A 20,873-nucleotide genomic window follows, 5' to 3' on the forward strand; every position below is an offset into this window, starting at 1 on the left:
TCCTTTGCTAAGAGGGCTAGTTAGCTCTGGTTAGCTTATGTTATTCTTTAGTTTTTTCTTCTTTTTATTCCTACGTTGTTTGTCACAACCATGATGTGTCAACACCATAACTGACAATTTACAAAACTTTGATGAAATTTTGTGAAATAAAAGCTTAATTTTGGTATAATGTAAAGATTTCATGGACCTGATGAGCTACAATATGGCCTCCTTCAGAATAACATCATATAAATTGAGGTAGTTTGGCATTTCGTCAACTCCGTCAAATGTCAACTCCATCAGAGTTTTTGTGACTCTTTCAGTGAAATTGTTGTCAAATTTCACTTAAATGTGCAGTTAATTAATTTTAATGTATTTCACATAAATTGCATTACTTTATATGTATCATGTATTTTATTTTAGGGATTTTAAAAATCATTTCATATTTATTTTTGTCAGATGGTGATGACAAAGTTCTGGGTCAGGTCGATTAAAAATGTAATTTTTTAAAAAAAATTGCAACTGGGAGCCTGTACCTTAGCATCTTTACATTTCCAAAACATTATTTGTCATATAATGTTGAGAAATAATTAAAAAATATATATGGGAGAATTAAAACCCATTTTGTCCCTATTCTCAAGAATCACAGATATATTTTTTGATGTTTGGAGGTCAGATGAAGCATTTTTTACATTTTTGTAAATAACGCCCCCTAGTTCAACCAAGGTCAGTATAAGGTAAAGTCTTTGTGCAACGTTTAGGGTTGGGGTCACCTGTTTTTTGTAACAAATTTAGCAATTTTACAGTGTCACATAGTGATGGATGATGACAAAAACAAACGAGACATGGTTAATATTGTGTTTGTACTTGCCAGTACAAAGAAAATAGCAACATTTTATGGTTTCAAAATGATGGAAAATTGAGTAGCAATGTATAATTAGTATTATGTTATAATTTTTAAAAAAGTGCCACTATAACCTTTATTTGTCTTCTTGTGATAGGTTTTGGCTAATTCATTCTTAATGGCTGTCTGCTGAAAAAAAATCCCACCAAAAATCTTTTGAACAGTGGCTCATCTGCTGGAGAATCTTTCTAAGAAATTTAATTTTTCCCACATCAGTTTTCCACATCTTCAAGTTTTGCAGTTATAAGCTGAGACATGTATAACTGAGTAGAAGTGTGAGTACTGAACCTGGATACCAAATAAAAGTTTTAAGTTTCAGGGGGCTATGAGTTTCAGAGGAGAAACATAAGAATGTAAAAACTAAGTAAAAACAACAATAGGGTTCTCTGCTCCACTGGGAGCAGGCAAATGGCCATGCCTTGCATGGGCCGTGCGCTCGCTTCCGCGGTCTCAGAACCCTGATAATAACAATAATGGAAATGTATACAAAAAAAAAAGGGTTCCCTGTTCTGCTGGTAGCAGGGTAACAGCCATGCCTTTCATTGACCGTCTGCTCATTCTGCAGGCTTGGAACCCTAATGAACCTTTTAATCAATTGTATCTATGTTAAATTAATGTTTTTTGGTCATAGTATGATTTGTATACTGCTTTGTATTCCATAATATGATTTGAATATATTTTTCTGTGTTTTGTGTCGTTTCACTTTCACACTTTTTTGCATTAAATCCTCTTCAGTTGCAGCAGCGGCCTGTTCCCGGAAGAAAGTGGTGCAAGACACAGATTAGCTAACTTAGCAACAGTACATATGCCCACAATGTGCAAATGTACATTGATGCAGGACTGTCATGCATTTGAAAGCTCTTGGAGCAGAAAAAAATCCTGAAAAATTGCCTACTCAGTCATTGTGCACAGTGGTCTGGTGAAGCCCAGGTCAAGAGAAGTGCAGGAGTGGGGAGATTTGATGGAGGGAAGGTGCCAGGGGGCAAAGAACCCATTAGAAGTGACTGCAGTTTTAGTATCTCTTGTTTTTTTCTACATGTACAAAAATAGAAAAGATCCCTAAAATTTGCCAGTTTGTGCTAAAATTCTCAAAATAACGCCAAATAACCAAACTTGCTTCTGCTTTATAATGGATTTTTTTTCATGCTGTTCTATTGAACTATACATGTGGAAAACAACATTAAACATTAAGAGCACATATTTTCTACCATAGTGCCACCTACTTGTGTATGTGCCTGAATATTTATACTTAAGTATTAATGTCGGTATTGAAGCTGGATACCTAATAAACGTTGTAATGAGTTACAGTTGGTAGGCTGTAGTAGTAGTTTCAGAGGATAATAATAATAATAATAATAATAATAATAATAATAATAATAAAGAACAACAATAAAGACCAAAAGCAATAGGGTTTCCTGGTCTGGGCTTCTGTGGGCTCAGAACCCCATAGAATGGAAAAATGGAGTAAAATCAACAGGGTTCCCTTCTCCACTGGGAGCCACACCCTCAACTGGTCGCCACTCGCTCACATACCCTAATAATGCAAAATAAACTCATAACAAAATCAAACGCTTTTCCCTTTGTTTGCTTGATTGAAAGAGAAATTAATGGTTATTTTGTTGTTTAGTATAACTTGCATTGTAAAAAAGCTCAATACTTTTTTATCTATACAGTTTTTAAATTTATTAATAAATTTATAAATTCTCAAATTTGTTTGGATAATTTCCAGTGATCTTAGTAGTTACTGGGATAATTTATTCAAATAAATTATCCAAAGTTATTTGGATACTTTGCTGCGTGAGGCAACAAAGGCTTTGTGGGTGAACATTTCTACATTTAAAAAAAAAACAGTTTTGCTCATGACTGTAAGTTGATCTACTTTGTGTTGACTTGTTAAAATGTGGAAACCACTACTTTTACTTTCCCTGTTTTGATTTTTTTTTTCACTCATCACTCCTTTCCTTCCCTATATCAGCATTGGTTGTTCCTGATGGGCCACTTGAAAAGGTCGGGCATGGAGACCAATTGGGCAGTGAGGAGGATTTCTTGTACGAGGAGTTTTATTCTTCTGGACATCGATTTGGACACCCAGGAGGAGGTGGAGGAGAGCAGCTGGCCATTAATGAGGTACTTATTTGGAGATAATTCCCTAACTGGTAAATTATGGGTTTTCACCAGTATCAAGATCAACCCTCTGCAACTCACAAAAGCCATTTACATTTTATCTCCATAATACAGAACAAGTTACCAGGAAAATTCCTCCAATTTCAAAATGATAAGTTCCACAAGGGTCTGTTCTTGAGTAAGTTATTGGGTAACTATGTGCGTATGCTGAGTTTTTGATTTCAGAAAGTCAGATAGCCATTATGCTGAATTAACTTACTCTGTGAAAAAACCCAGTTTGTCCTGTAGATGCTGGAGAGTAAATACTCTGGAGAAATATCCATCGGCAGAGGGTGATCAAACCGGGATTAGTTTTATCATTCCCAGATTAATATGTTTTTGAGCTTTACTGTTTGTTCTTCACCACAGTCAATTTAGCTCAATGAAATTTCAGGCTGCACTAACTTATGTAATTACATTCTTTGTTTTGCACTTTGTTTGAATGCCAATCATTGTGACTTGAACATTTGTAAGTAACTATCTGAAAACTGGGCTGTACTGCTGTACTGTGCGTCTTTATGGGTCTTTTCAGGAATCGAAAAAAGCCAAGCTTTTGGAGTTGAACTTTTGTGTCTTGGCTCCCAAACGGCTAATAATTTTTTATCGCCTCAACCCCCATAACCCCAAACATTAACATAACTTTTCATATAGGAACGTTTTATATGATACATCTTTTTGTTTTCAATGTCCCCTATATGAGAAGCCTTATACTTAATTTTATGTATTGTTCTGTTATGAAAACAGACATTCTTACTTTTCCATATTTTAATCAAACTTATTTTTTAACAAAAACAAATGGTTAACTTATTTGGCATGTTAATAAACTATATCTGCAAGCAAATCCACCAAACAAACACATAATAATGATATATTATTATGATATCTTTAATCTTCACCCAGATGCTGCTTCTCTTTTATTGCTGTCAGTTTATATTTATGGGTTTTGCACCACACTCTCCTTGTCATGAAGTTGAGGTGAGGTGGTGAGAGAGAACGCAGACGGAGCCCAGGGTGTAGATGAATGATGATGAATATTTAATGATGAGAAGCTCACAACAGTCCAAGAACTGGCAACACGGCAGAAACGGAGGCTAAGCTCATACATACAGAGCAGCTGGAACTAGAGCCAACATCGACTCAGGGCAAACAGTTCAACTGACGACGACTAATAGTACAGACTCTTAGGACTTAACAGTTCAACTGAATAGACTAAAGGTCAACAATGAACGACATACGATAGGATCTGATAAAGAACAGAGACAACAGGTGGGCTTAAATACACACAGGGTAATTAGAGAGACTAGACATATCTGGGAACAATCAAGACGGCACAGAGACTCAGGGGAAAACAGATCAAAACAAAGAAAAACCTCAAAACTAAATACACAGAAAAACACAGATCCTTACACTCCTCTTCACCACTATCTGTTTACTGAGGAAATACGCTCAACTAACTTGTGGGCTCGGTATAGGGGGGTTAAAGTTATGACAATTCTAAGGGCCCTTGACGACCGGGGTCCTCCACAAAAAACAAAAACAAAAACAAAAAAAAAAAAAAAGTTGGGGCCCTGTCAATTACTGTTATTGTGTTTTTTAAAAATTGTTTTTAGCAGTAAAAATTAAATGTTACCCCTCCCAGACCAAAAAGCACACATATATATTTACACTGAACTCCCCCCTGGATCAGCATGAAATGGTTTGTTCCTGCTTGGCGCACTTGACGTGACGTTTTCAACAGCAGTCAGTAGAAGACAAGAACCACTGTGGCAGTTACTATCATAGACATAAACACGTAGACGCCTCATGGAGGGTCGGCCCGTTGCTGCGAGACGTCACAGCGTCCGCCATATTGAATGTGGAATATGTGCCAGTAGCCAATACAAGTGAATGGACCGAACGTTCTACAAAGTGTTTTAAGTTGATTCCTGTCATTGACACATTTTCTCACACATGAATATATTTGGCAATCAAAGAAATCACTAAAGAAAGTTTCTAACTTTTGATGTGATTATTTAATTGTTTTTGGGCATTTCTGAATAAAGAGAACAATGTTTTATTAGATAGAAATGATTCTGATCATTTTTATATTGAAATTGATAAACAGACACACTTTTACAGTGTTTTATTAAAGAATATATTTACATAATTCCATAATTTAATGTGCATTTAACATTTCAAGACAAGAAACAAATAATTTTCCTGTATTTATTTTTTATACATTATTGAGAAATGACTTTTGATTTATAAATCAGTCATTGTCAAACATTAAACTACATATTTTTCTTACTTTTTTCCAGATAATAAATATTTATTACAGTTTGTCAACTCTGCTATTGACAGCAGAGTGAAAATAATTCTAACAGAGTTAATTATTTTTATTTCATTACAAAAGCTACATTAATACACTAACACTTCAGATTGAGATCTTTAAAAATACACAAAAAGTGAAAGAATAAAACATTTATTTATTATACTGGGAACACTGGTCACAGGCTTCAGTCTGCTGGTCACACTGGGAGAACTCAATGACTTCTGAGACGTCCTGGTTCACAGGCTAAAGCCAAGTATAAAAGAGAAATTATCCTAAAGTTAATAGAAAATACATACACGTTTCCTTCATATTCAGAAAAAGACATTTTCAGCACTTTGGGCTCTGACTCGTAGCATCTTTATAGCTAAACACCGACATGGTGAAGCTGAGCTGGAAACAGACTGAAGACCAGCAGCTCCAGCTCTGATCCTGACTGATCTTTACTCACTAAATCCTCTGGTTTTTAATGAACTTCTCCTCTAACAGCAGTTTTTCCATCAGTTCTCATTAGAAAACAGTATGAAAACGTTAGCTGCTACGCTAACAATCAGCGATTACTTCGGGCCAATTTAGTTACATAGGAAATATTTCTTGGTTGTTTAGAAGCGAATTTCTGGCTGCAAAGTCAAGTAATTCTGATCTTTCATCCTTACCTGTGGAAGGTAATGCCAATGAATCCAGTTTGTTTCGTAAAACGGTTGAAACACACAGCAAAGGACTTAAGGAGCTCCGATCGCCCTGCTGCCACATAGAAGATGGCGACGCTGTTACGTACGACTCAGCGCTCCATGAGTCGTCTAGTATTCATGTCTATGGTTTCTATGCTGCCTAGAAAAATAATGAAGTCAAGTTTTCAAAAAAATAGAGATGAGAGAGAAAAAGACAAGAGTGTGAATTTGTAACCCAGTTTTTCTCTTAAGAGAGGTGAGTAGACTGTGTGAGATTATCAACCATTCAGCAAAGTTAGCCCAGCTACAGACTACTGTTTGCTTCCATAGCACCACCATACCATCATAAGCCCTCTTCCTCCCTCTGTCCTAGTGTAAAAGATGAGCAACACTGTGTCCTATGACAACGTAGTTAGCATCATTCCAGGGAATCCATAGGGATTTCTCTGTCTTTGCTCTTTTTACAATTACACAACAAAACATTATATTTGTTGCTGACAGAAATTCAAACAATCTTTATAAAATGATAAGAAAAAACATCCTCCTGTCTGGACTCCAGCCAGACCACATAGTTTTACCTTGGCTTACGTTTAAATTACAGATATACGTTGCCATGTTCCTCCTTAGTGAGATTAAAGCTGCAGTATGTAACTTTTATTAAAAAAAAAATTCACATATTTGTTAAAACTGTCATTGGGTTGTGACAGTATGGCATGAGAGATAATTTGTGAAAAAAATATTTCCTCTACCTTCTCCCAGTACTCTCTTGAAACAACCAATCAGAGGCAGGAGGCGGGTTTTAGCGCTGTCGATCACAATCTCGTGACTGCTCATCCTTCTTTCCCCTCGCTGTGTGCCATGCTGCAGCTAGCATAGCACAGAGCTGTGCAGATTCAAACTGTGAATGCTCAGTTTAGTTAGCATAGCTACCAATGACAGCAGATAAACAGTTTTCCTGTAACAATAGGTTGTTTCTCTGCCATTAGCACATTTAGCAGTGAGTGAATGAGGTTGATTAACAACACTAAGACGCTCCTTCTGGTTCTGATTGGTTGTTTTTGGATAGTAGTGCAGGGAGGAGGTGAAGGAGATAGTTTTTTTTCCCACAGATTATCTGTCTCATAGCAAACCGTCATAACATGGTGACAGCTTTAACAAATATGGAGATAGATTCAAGAAACTTTAACAGTCGTTGCGGAGGGGGGGGCCCAATTAAATTTTTTGTCATGGGGCCCAAGATTCCTGGCGGCGCCGCTGCTTGTGTCTGTCTCCCTCTCTATTTTCACATAATAGTATGATCTCATATCCTCGCATGTGATTTACTACAAGGCTGCCATGCGAATTAAAACAAAGTTCCGCCGTGAGCAGAGATGACTCCATTCATCTGAACCACCGAAGGAAGGAATTAAGCAGAAAAAGAGGAAAAAAGTATGGAGACGTTGCTCTCCATCTTCCACTCTCTGTCTCTATAGACAGATAGAGAGTGGTGTGGGTGTTGCACTTTTTTTCCTTCGGAAATGTTTATTGATACTCAAACAGTTAATTACAGCACCAACTTTCAGAATAAAATTTAAAAAAAATTCCCATTAAATTAGACTAAAAAAAGAAAGGTGGGACATTTAAAAAAAGTTTGTGTGTTTAAAGTTGAGCAGGAACAGGGTGACTCCCAACGAAGCTGGGAGCTGTCCCGCTCTTCCAAACAGCTGGTGATGAGAGGGGATCCCGCTCTGATGCTCCTTCCTGCCTGTGGTAGTCCTTATAATAGGGACAATTGTAAGAGAAAAAATGATCATGAGATGAAATCACTGCTCTTTCACTTACACTTGTATTGAGCGTGGAGAAGAGAGCACCAGTCCCCCTAGTGGACTCTTTTGGTTGTGGCACTAACTCACCCCTCTTCCAGACAAAGGATTTAATGAAATATTTTGCACATTTTAAATCAAACTAAGTAATGCAGATAATGAAAATAATTTAATCTAATATTAATCAGGTCAAATTAATCAATATTATACCTTCCAAAACTTGGCTCACCTGGAGAGTCAGGCCGCCACTGCTGGGACTTCTGATCTTTGTCCAAATGAGCGCAGAGGTAATGCTTCATTGTGGCTGTGTCCTTGGCGCACCACCTGCAGCTGATGTTATTGCTGCTGCCGTTCGGATGCACGGACGTCCTTGCCAGCAAGTTTCCGGAGGTTCCTATGTGGGGTCTTTAATGGTGGCTAGGGTGATAACATGCTGTGGGACTCCATAACCGCTCTGACATGGACAATCCCATGAGCCACCATCCATGACAGGTCCTGGAGTCTGTTTGGAAAGACGGGACGGCTCATATTTGCACCAAACTAGGGTTTCTCCATACGGGAGGCTACACAACTGAATCACTGGCTCCTGGCCCTGAACAACAGGAATAAAAAAGTGATAGTTAAATAAAAAAATTACATCTGTCCAGACTACAACTATAAATAAAACCATGTGTGCCAATTTTAAAAGTTTAAAAACAGCCAGTTCAGATGTTGTCTTGTGAACTGAGTTCTTCCTCAACCTCCCACGGTGGTGGAAGTTGGGACTGAGCTCTGTTCCCCCTTCAGGTTCTCGGATTCGGCCGTTTTTCTACAGCCAAATCCTTCATTGAGTCCTTCGAGGTTGAGTGCTGAGCTATATTCAAGAAAAGGACCTCATTGGGTGAACAGGAGGGGAAAATCCTGGATTCCTCCCCAGATGATCCATCTGAGATTTCCTCCAGTGTTCCCCTTTTCTCCATTATGATGGTTGCGTTTTAGGACAGGGCTGATGCCGGCCTCTTTGCCAGCTGGGCATCAAGGACGGGGGAATCATCGCGACTCTCTGATCGTATTTCCTCATAATCCAAACTAGCTCTGCCATCAGTTTGTAGATCCCCTACCTCACTGGATGTTTTGGTGTGGGGGACCACTTCCTTCCCCTCTTCTTTTCCCGCCTCTGCTCCTCCAATCAGAAGACTTGGCGTGAAGTTTGAATTTTCTGGCTCTGCAGCATCAATTAGTTCATTTATCGGCTCACCTTGGCCTGCCTCCTTCTTTTGTTCCATTTCTTTTCTGCTCTTTAATTTGTTTCCAAATGATTTGGGGCAGTCTTTGAACAAATGGTCTGTTCCCACACAGATTACATTTACAACTATTTGTACACTGTTCAAAAGTGTGTCCTACTTCCCTACAATTTCCAAAAAAGATCTTATCACATGCTACAGCCAATGCATGCAAATGACCATGATCCATGCATTTGCGGGACAATTTCCCATTGCTTAATGGGGACCCGCCAAGCGCAGTTCCAGATGCCATCCGCATCCCACACCTTCATAGCCTGGCCTTTCAGAGTGCAGTATCTACCCAGCCACATACAAATGTCTTCAGCAAAACAATGTCGCAACAAAGGACATATTCTTTGGGGACAGAGAAAATAAAGAGGAAGAAGAGAAAAAAAATCTAAGATCAAGGTATGTTCGCAATTTTCTTGGTACGGAACCCCCTAAGGGACATGGAGGATATTTTTTCTCTTGTGTTGCGATCCCTCGCAATACTTTTGCGTTACTTTGCAATAGGTTTTACATTCTCTCGCAATAATGCATCAGTTCATGCGGCATAACTGAATACTGAAAGTCTTTCTTACGGTGGCCACCGTACCTTCTGGTACAATATAAGGTTTCTATAAAGATTGTCCATGTATGTTAATATTCTGTTTTATACCTGGGATATCTAAAGTTTTATACCTTTTTCTTTTTGATAGAAATGCACCACACACATATAAACAGAAAGTTCCCATAAGAAGCAAAGAAAGAAAAAATACATCCAAACTATTTGGATTTCTGAGTTATTTTCAAGGGGTAATAAAGTTATCTAACAGTTTTGATTGTGTCTTTTTTGTGTTGGTAGTCTGAATGGTTAATATAAACCTGTTTTCATGTGTAGATTCATCTCTACCTTATACAAATAGACAAACATGCAGTGAATTCAATGATTTTCAATCAATTTTTTGCACCTAGGAGATAAGAATATATAAACACGTTTTCACTGAGGCTCTTTAAATGTGTATGTATTTGAAATTTTAAACTGACATTGGTGAGAAACCTTACGGTCCGTTTTAACAGCCACACATTTATGCTGGCATCTTTGTATTTGTGTGAAACTGAGTTTTAACTTTTAAACAAGTTGATTCTCGTGGTTGATCTGAGATGGTAGTTGTTAAACAGACCATAGGAGAGAAGGTCGCTGGTTATGAAGTTTGTTATAAAGTAAGCAAATTTGTTGCTATTTTACTAAGTAAACCCTAATTAAATCTGACTGTTTAACCTCCATAGCAACTTGGCTGGAAACTGCTTTGGAGATCAGAAAAGCTCAGAGGGGTTAACTTTACATCATTTTTTTTATGTTGACACCTCTGAGAGATCTAGAATTGTAAGGTTGTGAAATATCAAGGTGAAGAAAACTCAGTAGATGCTGGTCAGCCCTTAGACATTCAGAGACCCCATAAATGATTTAATTGTAACACAGACCATAGATCTAAAACTTTAGCAGTCATTTATTGACAATGACAATGCTATTAAATTTGATTTAATGCATTCAGCAGAAATAAAATAAAAAACTTAATTGTACATTTAAGAAGTTTACTTTGTAAAAGTGCCAAGAATCATCTTGGTAGTTTGATTGTTGACCATGGCTACCATATGGTCAAGGTTTCCCCCAAAAAACTTGCTAAGCCTGGTGGTTGGGCGCAAGGGCAGTCATTCATCCACCAGCCCGTCATGTTTTTGAGTTAAAAAATGTTTAAAATTGACAGGAAATTTGAAATATCACTTGATAATTGAGTTATTGAGCTACTGAAAGATTGGGAGATTAATACCTAAACACCAACTATAAAGCCTTAAAAAATGCAACAATTTTAAAGAGATTTAAAAAAGTAAGAATTGCTTATCGCCTGTTGTAGGCACAAATAAAGCCTGATGGCCCGCCATGCTTAAAATACATTGGGGGAAACCCTGATGGTGCTATTTGTAACCTTTGTGTTTGAGCTCAGTTTGTTCACAGATACAGTAGAGTAAATAATAGCCAATAATCAGTGGTTGATTTTAAGCCTGGCCAATTAACCTCGGTCCCCTCTCACAGCACAGACTTCACTAAATCCATATTTAAACACTGATGTTCTTCGTAAAAGGGAGGGCTAAATCTAGATTCTGCCTAAAGCCACATGCCTCCTTGGAGCAAAGCTGCATGAAGACCTAGCCGATGCGATATGATGCGCATCTCTGCGCTGGAATCTATCAGTTAGGCATGTGCAGAGGAGGGCAGAAGGTGTGGGCGGAGGGGGGTTGAACCCATGCCCCTTTTATCTTTGATGCCCCTAGTGCAGTTTAATGATTTTTTTCTTTTGATTTATTGATTTATTTACTTATTTATTTTAAATCTGCCAGGAAGCCTGTTTGCTGCCCTGGCTCCAGACGAGTTTAACGCGGGGGCCATTAGTTTATTGTGGGGGGGCAAAATGAATTTACGTAGAAATAATAATATTACTCAAGTAAAAGAAAAAGGTACAGTGCAGTAAAACTACTCACATAAGTAAGTTTTTTTCCAAAAAAGTTAATGTAACAAGTACTACCCACTTTTGAACATAGACAAAAAACGCTAGTATTGTACAGGCTACTTGTTAACAAGCTTAATGTGCTGTATTGATATTAGCTAGTCATCTTTTAGCTAACATTACCTGTATCCAACAGCTTTACTCAATTCAGCCGATTAGTTTGGGGGAAAAAACTGCAAAAGTCTTTGCATTTGCTGGTTTACTGTCATGATTCTAACACACACCTGAGTAGCTCTGCCCAGCAGCAGCAGGTCTCCTTCGCTGCCCCATAGGCGTAAACCCAGTATGAGCCTCTTAACGCTCATGTTGCGTTAAAAGGCAGCTCAGAAAAACAGATCATGACTTGTTACCAATGATTACACTGTTGTAACGGCTGAAAAAAGGCTCAGTTATGGGAAGTGTGGAAGCCCCTACTGTATCAAATTGATATAGGAATTACAGAGTTGGCCACTTTAAGGTAAAAACAACAAACAGTTTCCAGTCCAGGGGGGACACGTCTGACTCTGTGCCGCCGGGCCTGCCTGTTCGTGCCCCTCAACGACAGTACTTAGCCAAAAAAACAGTTTAGAAAAATAAATTACTCTGCCTTCCCTCTGTCTAATAATGCCTTTGAACAGATTCTCATGTATTGAGAATGATGGGGTGACATACTTGTGCCATAAAATTAGCATATGACAATAAAAAAAGTTTCCCGGGCAAGTTTTTTTCTTAGTATTATGCTGAATGATATAATATAGCCCAGCTTTACACAGAACATGTCCCAAGGAATTACCTGTGTTAGTGACACCCATGACTGTAACAAATTTTACAGCACTGCTGAAGTTCATTCATTTTTGTCTCTGTGCACCACCCACGTTCGTTAACCCAGTTTCAGGACCCGACCAGAACCCCTCAGTGTAAATTAGCTTGAGAAATTATGAGATTTGGTTATATAAAAACAGGCTTTAATGCCGATAAATGATCAAATGTTACAAGTCATATATGTCATAGAAATGGCACAGATACAGTGTTGCATTCACCATCCAGTGCTGGACCACACGTAGCTCTCCTTAGGGATGACACCAAGTGAGACAAGGACTGTAGCACGAGTTTAGCCTTTAATTCTTCTCTGCAATCTGTACCCTCCAACGGCAGTTTAATCAGTTTCTGTCTGTTTACATATGACTGGCTGCAGTCACACAAACATGGTTTTGTAAGCTGCAGCGTGTGCGTGTAAGCAGAAGAGGACAAAAAGAAGGAAAGAGGAAAACTCATACTCATGACAGCACATATCAAAAATGTTTTTTGCAAAACAGAATAAAAGGCAAGTATTAAAGTTTAGCGTCACTCATGCCTCATCTTGTGGGCTTGGCTTTCAAGAGACGTTGTGAAACATGTTAAATTAGGATGATCAAAATTCTGCTGAGTTGCAAAGAACGTTCAGCCAAAACTGAAGAAAATACAGAAAACATTAATATATTTGGTCAGATTTACGGACAACTTTCGATTACTGGTGAAACTTGCAAGTTTGTGCAAAATTTCTGCTAATAGCTGTGGTTGCAACATCACAACTCTCTGAAGGGACTGATTAAACTCAAATCCATCTATACACACATGCACATGCAGGCACTCACACACATATTCTGAATTGTATAATGTCACTACTGTCACTTCACAGATAGTTAGATTCTTATTACAAAAAGAAGTCTATGTTTTTTCCTTGCACTTAGATTCACACGTCAAATGCGCAAGTCCACTTGAAAAATGTGGTTTAGACGTTCTTGATCTCGAGTGAGAGTTCATACCCTTTGAGGTACCTAAAGAGGCTGAGAACCATTCGTGGGGAGCCCACAGCCTCAAAGAGTGAATCACCAACCTAAGAACTTGTGCGTTAACAGCTTAATCTTTTCATTATGTTATACAGCAGATAATTACTGACACTGAGTATTATATTCCCAGCAACTATGCAGTTACAAAACAGCACACACTTTTGTTTTAGATCAGTTTTTTATCCTGCATGGCCTCCTCTAGACCCTGCCCCTCTTCCTGTCAGCTCCTTACCCTACCCCCACTCTGCTTGAATCCCTCCCATGGGTTGTTATGCCCTTGTCTCAACCAGTCCGGTATCCAGGATGTGTTGACACACTGCACATTCTGATTGGCTGCCAGTGATGCAGGGGTGGGCACAGTTAAAAAGGAGGAAAAAAGACTCCCGATTCTGGTTGTTAGATGGATGGTTGAGGTAGCACAGATTCACGCAGCACTGAGCTCCATTTTAGAGTGAGCTCATAACAGAGATAGAAGGTACCGAGATTGAGAGATAGGAAAAAGCTTCAGAGAGAAAAATGTTCAGCCAGCCTAGAGCACTAGCAGGACAGAGTGAAAGAAGAATGTGCTAGAAAAGCATCGGACTGATACTAAGAAAAAGAAGAGAACAGAAACCAGGAGGCATGATCATGTATCGAGGAGAAGGAGTATCCCATCCCCCAGTTTTCATCCTCACATCCTGACCAAAGGGAGATTGAGACGAGGAGCTCAAAGGACAAGAAATCCTAAACTGGCTGCCGAGCGAAGAAAACAAGAGGGGAGTTTCCTGAACCCTAAAAGAAGAAAGAATCATTAAAGGAATGAATGGTGCTGAACACACGTAAATAGCTTTGCAGATTCACACACAGATATAGATAGACACATAGCCTCCACTGGCAGGCCGGGGCAACGCTGAGCATCGGCAAAGTGGCAGGAGAAGAAGGGGAGGTGACTGTCGGAGCCGAGCGGAGGTGGCTATCTGTTTTAGAAGACGACAAAGGTAGTCAAGGAGTGGGACAAGCTGACGCGGTGTGGTGTGGAGGCTCAGTGCTCAGAGAAAGGCGACAGGGAACAGGCGGTGGTGCTGAGGAGGAAGAGGAGGAAACCAGGGGACTGATGGCTCGTGGCAATGGCTCTGGGAGGTGGAACAGGCAGAAGATGGGATTCTTTAACACCCTTCTGCGCTGTAACCTACCCCCAGACACCCAAAAGGTGGTTGTGTTTGTCATCATGATGTTGCTTATTATCATTAATGTAGTCCTCATGTTCCTACTCGCCTTCCAGTAGACTGCACACACACCTATCCACTTTCTCTCTCTGAAACACATGCTCAGATAGAGACACATAGACTGTTACACCTAGATGGGTGAGGAGGCGAGCAGATAAACTGAGACACAAGAAGAATCACCGTATTATGAGAACACTGCGTGGATCGATGTGGGTGTCCTGTGGTGTCCATCATGCCAGCAAATCACAGGTACAACTGGAGGAATGGAAGATCATGTAGAGTAAGAATGCATGACGTTTCTTCATATGTATTATCCAAAATAACTGGATTCTGGTAATAACCTCAGCTTGTTGGTTGGCTGCTCTGAATTACACTGTCTCAAATCCTCAGTTATGATGATGGTGATGATGATGCAGTGTGTTTTCATCTCAGCTGAACTGTTTTTTGTATTAGCTTATTGTATTTTTATATTCTGTCTTACAGCTCCCTTGAAAACAGTACAAAAACTTACACCTCCATATGAGGTTGAAGTGCTGAACCAATAATCTGTAAAACACACATTTTGCATGTAGTTACGGTTCCGACAAAGTTTGGTTCAAATGCAGATATTCAGTTTATGAATGAAATTAAATTCTCAAACAATACTTACTATTAAGTAATTTGCTCTTGCTCTGAAGCACTGTTGCACAGAAGATCAGCAGGATTTTTTTTTCTTTCTGGTCAAAAGCCCATTTCAGATAATAGCTATTCAACAATATAGCTCCTCATTAAATGTTGTAAAAGCATACAACTTTACTGCATACTTTTATGTAATCCACTGAGATCAATTGGTGACTTGAAAACTGCAGCGTTGATCTGAACTGTGAGCTCTCTGTCCTTATTGCTGTGCTTTAAATGTAAGCAAAGTTGTGCACTTTTATCAACAGTTGCTCAGACCTTAGTTGCTGAGCAACTGAAGGCACTTTTCCTCTAGACTGCCTCTTGCAGATATTAGTCCCAGTCCACCCTGATCAGATTTATTTCCATTAGCAGATCCAGCGCAGCTCTGCCTGGCTTTTCTCTGATTTTTGTACCTACTTCAGAGGTAGTACTAGCAGAACCATGCCAAGAGCTGCACCGAGGCGATTTGATTGACAGCTGAAGCTATTCGTGAATTGGCTCATGATTACCTCATGGCAAACTTTAAACGATATTATAGTTTAGCTGTGGAACGCAGACTGTCTGCTATCAGAGAGCTGCTCAGTACGGAGGAGTGTAATTAGGAGTATTACTATGAGCAGCGCCAGGAACATGTGTTAAATTTTGCAGCAGAATGACCATGGTTTAGCAGCGCAGCAAGCTGCTTGTTTCTCTGAAGAATGGGCAAAAATAAAAAAAAGAGAAATGTTGCAGCTGTGGTCATTTTCTATCGGAGCTGCGGTTTTGCTCTGGCAGTGTGAAACACCGGAACTACATAATACTACCTTGAGATGTGAATTTTACTTTCCCTCTGGATTAAAAAATTAAATACATTTCATGTATAGCTATTGGCTTACATCTTTTAACTTCACTACCCAAATTCAGAAGGTTGCACAAAAATAAAGCGGCAGAATATAATTATAATTCTATGCTTAGTGAAATAATCAGCTGATCTGAGTCTTCATCATTATGTTTGCGTCAACAATGAATTTCTAAAAGACAAAATGAAACCTGGGTTTATTTCAGTGCATCAGAACCACAACCTCGAGATTCTCCATTGCTGAGTGTGGGTGCTAACATCAGCAAAGAGTTGAGCTCAGCTGTTGCATGCTCATGGTTCGCCCACAATAGTGAGGAATAGACCTTATAATGGTTCTGGGGTCGAACGAAACCACACACTAAGTGTTAGTGTCCGACTTGCTATTGGAAAAGCACCCACATTTTCCAGACCAGATATGGTGAAGTGACTTCACACCCTATTCAGTTGATAGTAGGGTGTAAACGTTCTGTGTGTAGATCACAGAACGAAAAAATAATCTGAAAGGAACCTTTGTGAAAAAACCTGAACCTGTGCTAGTTTCACATTTTCAAAGAAAATTGAAATTTCTCCCTATTTTCTTCAATTTTTTTATATTTTACATTCGAATGTGTTGAACCAGAGTGCTGTTCAGTCAGTTATTGCTGGTCATTGACTCTTAGGTAACTATTGCATAATGAAAATAATATTGGATTTTCATCTTTTATCCATCAATCCATATATCCATTTTCTGCCGCTTATCCGGGGTCGGGTCGCGGGGGTATAGGGCAGCCTTGGCATAGTCCAACTCTCACCGGAAACGAGCCTGACTTGGTGCCAGCAATGCGGACCAGATTCTGACACCGGTCATACAGGGACCTGACAGCCTGAATCAAAGGGCCCGGTACCCCGTACTCCCGGAGAACCCTCCATAAGGCCCCCCTGGGGACACGGTCGAACGTCTTCTCCAAGTCCACAAAACACATGTACACTGGTTGGGCGAACTCCCATGCACCCTCCAGGACCCTGCTGAGGGTGTAGAGCTGGTCCAGTGTTCCACGACCAGGACGAAAACCACACTGCTCTTCCTGAATCCGAGGTTCGACTATCCGACGGACCCTCCTCTCCAGGACCCCTGAATAVACCTTACCAGGGAGGCTTAAGAGTTTGACCCCCTGTAATTGGAGCACACCCTCCGATCCCCCTTTTTAAACAGGAGGACAACCACCCCAGTCTGCCAGTCCAGGGGAACTGCCCCCGATGTCCATGCGATATTGCAGATTCGTGTGAGCCAACACAACCCTACAACATCCAGAGCCTTAAGGAACTCCGGGCGGATCTCATCCGCCCCCGGGGCCCTGCCACCGAGGAGCTTTTTGACCACCTCGGCGACCTCGTCCCCAGAGATTGGAGAGCCCAACCCAGAGTCCCCATGCTCAGCTTCCTCAACAGAGGGCATGTTGGTGGGATTGAGGAGGTCTTCGAAGTATTCCGCCCACCGGCCCACAACGTCCCGAGTTGAGGTCAGCAGCGCACCATCCCCACTATAAACAGTGTTGGTGCTGCACTGCTTCCCCCTCCTGAGACGCCAGATGGTGGACCAGAATCGCCTCGAAGCCGTACGGAAGTCTGTCTCCATGGCCTATCCAAACTCCTCCCACGCCCGAGTTTTTGCCTCAGCGACAACCCGAGCTGCATGCCACTTCACCCGCCAGTACCCATCAGCTGCTTCTGGAGTCCCACAGGAAAAAAAGGCCCGGTAGGACTCCTTCTTCAGCTTGACAGCATCCCTCACCGAAGGTGTCCACCAACGGGTTCGAGGGTTGCCGCCGTGACAGGCACCAACAACCTTGCGGCCGCAGCTCTGATAGGCCGCCTCGGCAATGGAGGCACGGAACATGGTCCACTCAGACTCAATGTCCCCCACCTCCCCCGGAACGTGTTCGAAGTTCTGTCGGAGATGAGAGTTGAAGCTCCGTCTCACAGGGGACTCCGCCAGACATTCCCAGCAGACCCTCACTACAYGTTTGGGCCTGCCAGGTCTGACCGGCTTCCTCCCCCACCACCCGAGTCAACTCACCACCAGGTAGTGGTCAGTGGACAGCTCTGCACCTCTCTTCACCCGAGTGTCCAAGACATACGGCCGCAGATCCGATGAAACGATGACAAAATCAATCATCACACTGTGGCTTAGGGTGTCCTGCTGCCAAGTGCACATATGGACACCCTTATGCTTGAACATGGTGTTCGTGATGGACAATCCGTGACGAGCACAGAAGTCCAACAACAGAACACCACTCGAGTTCAGATCGGGGGGRCCGTYCCTCCCAACCACGCCCCTCCAGGTCTCACCGTCATTGCCCATGTGAGCATTAAAGTCCCCCAGTAGAACAAGGGAGTCGCCAGGAGGGGCCCTCTCCAGTACCCCCTCTAAGGACTCCAAAAAGGGTGGGTAATCTGAACTGCTGTTCGGCCCGTAAGCACAGACAACAGGCCCTTCCGACAGGTGGTGAGCCCATTGGAAGGGGACCCACGTCTCCTCTTCGGGCCAAGCCCTGCCGGGCTCCATCGGTAAAAGCCCGGCTACCAGGCACTCGCCATCATGCCCCATCTCCAGGCCTGGCTCCAGAGTGGGGCCCCGGTGACCTGCGTCCGGGCGAGGGAAAACCAAGTCCAATGTTTGTCTCCATCATAAGGGGTCTTCAGGCTGCGCTTCATCTGGTTCCTCACCTAGGACCTGTCTGCCTTGGGTGACCCTACCAGGGGCATAAAGCCCCAGACAGCATAGCTCCTAGGATCATTGGGACACTCAAACCCCTCCACCACAATAAGGTGGCAGCCCAAGGAGGAGGGTCTCATCTTCTAAATATACCTTCATTTGTATTCAACAATAGGACAACCTATTTTTAAATTGATATTTATGAACTGTTTTTCCTTTATATGACTTGGACGTTGCTCAGCAACTAAAGTCTGAGCAACTGTTGATAACAGTGCACAACTTTGCTTACATTTAAAGCACAAGCATATAAATTTTTCAAAATGTGCATCAATATTGATTAAGACAAAATTACACCTTACAAAGATATATCTTAAATGTACATAACATGAAATTATTCTTGTATGAGGTCTTGAACCGTGACTCAGTTGCTTTAACTGAGTTTCTTTTAAACAGAGCAGTTAAACATTGACTGCTCTGCTTAAAAGAGCTGATGTTTTTAGGGACGTATTTCCTAAAAACATTTTGCTCATCTGCTTCCCCATCCCTTGATGTTGTGTCCATGAAATGGCTGTCAACATGGAGTTGGAGTGTGAAACCCTGATCTAGTAGGTGCAAGTCAAGTAAATACTGAACAGCAGAATGTGCAAAATAGTATAAAGCATTTCAAATATTTATCTATGCCAAATATTCATCTATAATTGAATACAATAATCGTCTTATGAAAATAATACAGAGTAAACTAAAGATGGATGTCTGAGCATCAGGCTGCAAAAATATACCAATTCTTGCTTTTTTTGTTTTTTAAATGAAATTAATATTTTATAATTATGCGTGCTAAAAAAGACCCATTGCTGCTTCTGTTGGCTCCATATGTCAGATCATGGGGGTAGGTGACTGGGTAGCAGTTGTGTGTGTGTTTGGGTGTGTGTGTATTTTAATGCAATAAGACTGACATATTGAGATTTCTTTGCACAAGCCGTGTGCAGCTGTTTAGCATAGCAGCATAATGTCTACCAAAGAGACTGTGATGTCATGTAATGATACTGGAGATTTTTTGGCAAGGCTTTAGTGGCTAGATGGTGTGTATATGTTACTTAGCTACAGCCACATGACCTGTTTTTCTCATTGGCATGAAGGATTAGTGTAGCTGAAAATTAGATCATACGGAAATAATGTCTGGTAGTGTGAGGAACATTTACAGGGTGTCTTTTCAGCCCCGAAAGAGCTGAAGTTCTGATCTGAACCATCATTAGGAACTGTGTATTTGCAGGAAGAAAGGTTGGCCAGCATTACAAAGCAGTTTGTTAAGCCTGCAATGAATCTGTTAGGTGTGCATAGACAATTTGAGATTTAACGACTGCAGGACTTTCATCACCAACATTATCTTCTTTTTCCATTTACTTAATTTTTCTGTCATACTTCTTCCTCCCATCAATATTATCCTGTCTAAAGTTTTGTTCCCATTGCCTATTGATCTTTCATCATGTAATGTTACCATAATGAGATAAAATCAGAGTTTTCCAGATCTGACACAGCACATGTAATTGCAAGGTACACAATTCTGGTCAGAGATTTACATTCACTTATCCAAGCATGGGATTTAAATAGTTCTCTAAAACTGCAATGAAATAAAGAAAACAAGAATTGGACAAACACATTCTAATTTGATATGAATTTTATCCAATACAGAGTTTTCCTGTGACGTCACACTTCCATGAACGTTGTAACTGACAGCTATCTTGACAGGCTATGGAGTTTCTATGACAGCAATAAACAAGCCAGAGCTCACCTGGTTCCTATTTAACCTAATATAAACAATATAAGTTCATTACAACTACTTGAGTACTCTACCCACCTGTGACAAATATCAATAATATTTACTGTAGTTCTTACTGCCAAACTAGCTAAACAAGCTTAGTTAATATAACTGGGTGCACTATGCATTGTGCATGGGGTTATGCATAGCGTGCATCTTACCAGGTGTGAGTAGAGGGAGCTTAAGGCAGACTTACCATAGTAAGATGACACAATC

At 40.6% G+C, this 20,873-nt stretch overlaps 1 protein-coding gene and 1 long non-coding RNA gene across 9 annotated transcripts in view; one reads left to right on the forward strand and one right to left on the reverse strand.

The window, feature by feature from the left end:
* arhgef4 (Rho guanine nucleotide exchange factor (GEF) 4) overlaps positions 1-20,873 on the forward strand; it is an 87,765-nt gene that overhangs the window by 37,909 nt on the left and 28,983 nt on the right. For 7 of the 8 annotated variants that reach the window (XR_536409.2, XR_001776031.1, XM_008438228.2 and 4 more), the window contains exon 3: positions 2,859-3,010. Coding sequence is in view for 6 of the 8 variants with exons in the window: in XM_008438228.2 (XP_008436450.1) it covers positions 2,859-3,010 (152 nt within the window). In the remaining 2 variants the exon portion in view is untranslated. Of the gene's footprint in view, positions 1-2,858; positions 3,011-13,696; positions 14,633-20,873 lie in introns of those variants that run through there. The other variant, XM_008438229.2, reaches the window with a different exon arrangement.
* Positions 14,664-17,124, reverse strand: LOC103482209 (uncharacterized). Its single transcript, XR_001776032.1, has 3 exons — positions 15,298-17,124; positions 14,990-15,194; positions 14,664-14,903 (listed from the first exon to the last, which is right to left on the reverse strand). It is a non-coding gene; the product is annotated as an uncharacterized LOC103482209 (long non-coding RNA).

Source organism: Poecilia reticulata, linkage group LG20 (genome assembly GCF_000633615.1).
Source record: "Poecilia reticulata strain Guanapo linkage group LG20, Guppy_female_1.0+MT, whole genome shotgun sequence".
Taxonomy (NCBI): Eukaryota; Metazoa; Chordata; class Actinopteri; order Cyprinodontiformes; family Poeciliidae; genus Poecilia; species Poecilia reticulata.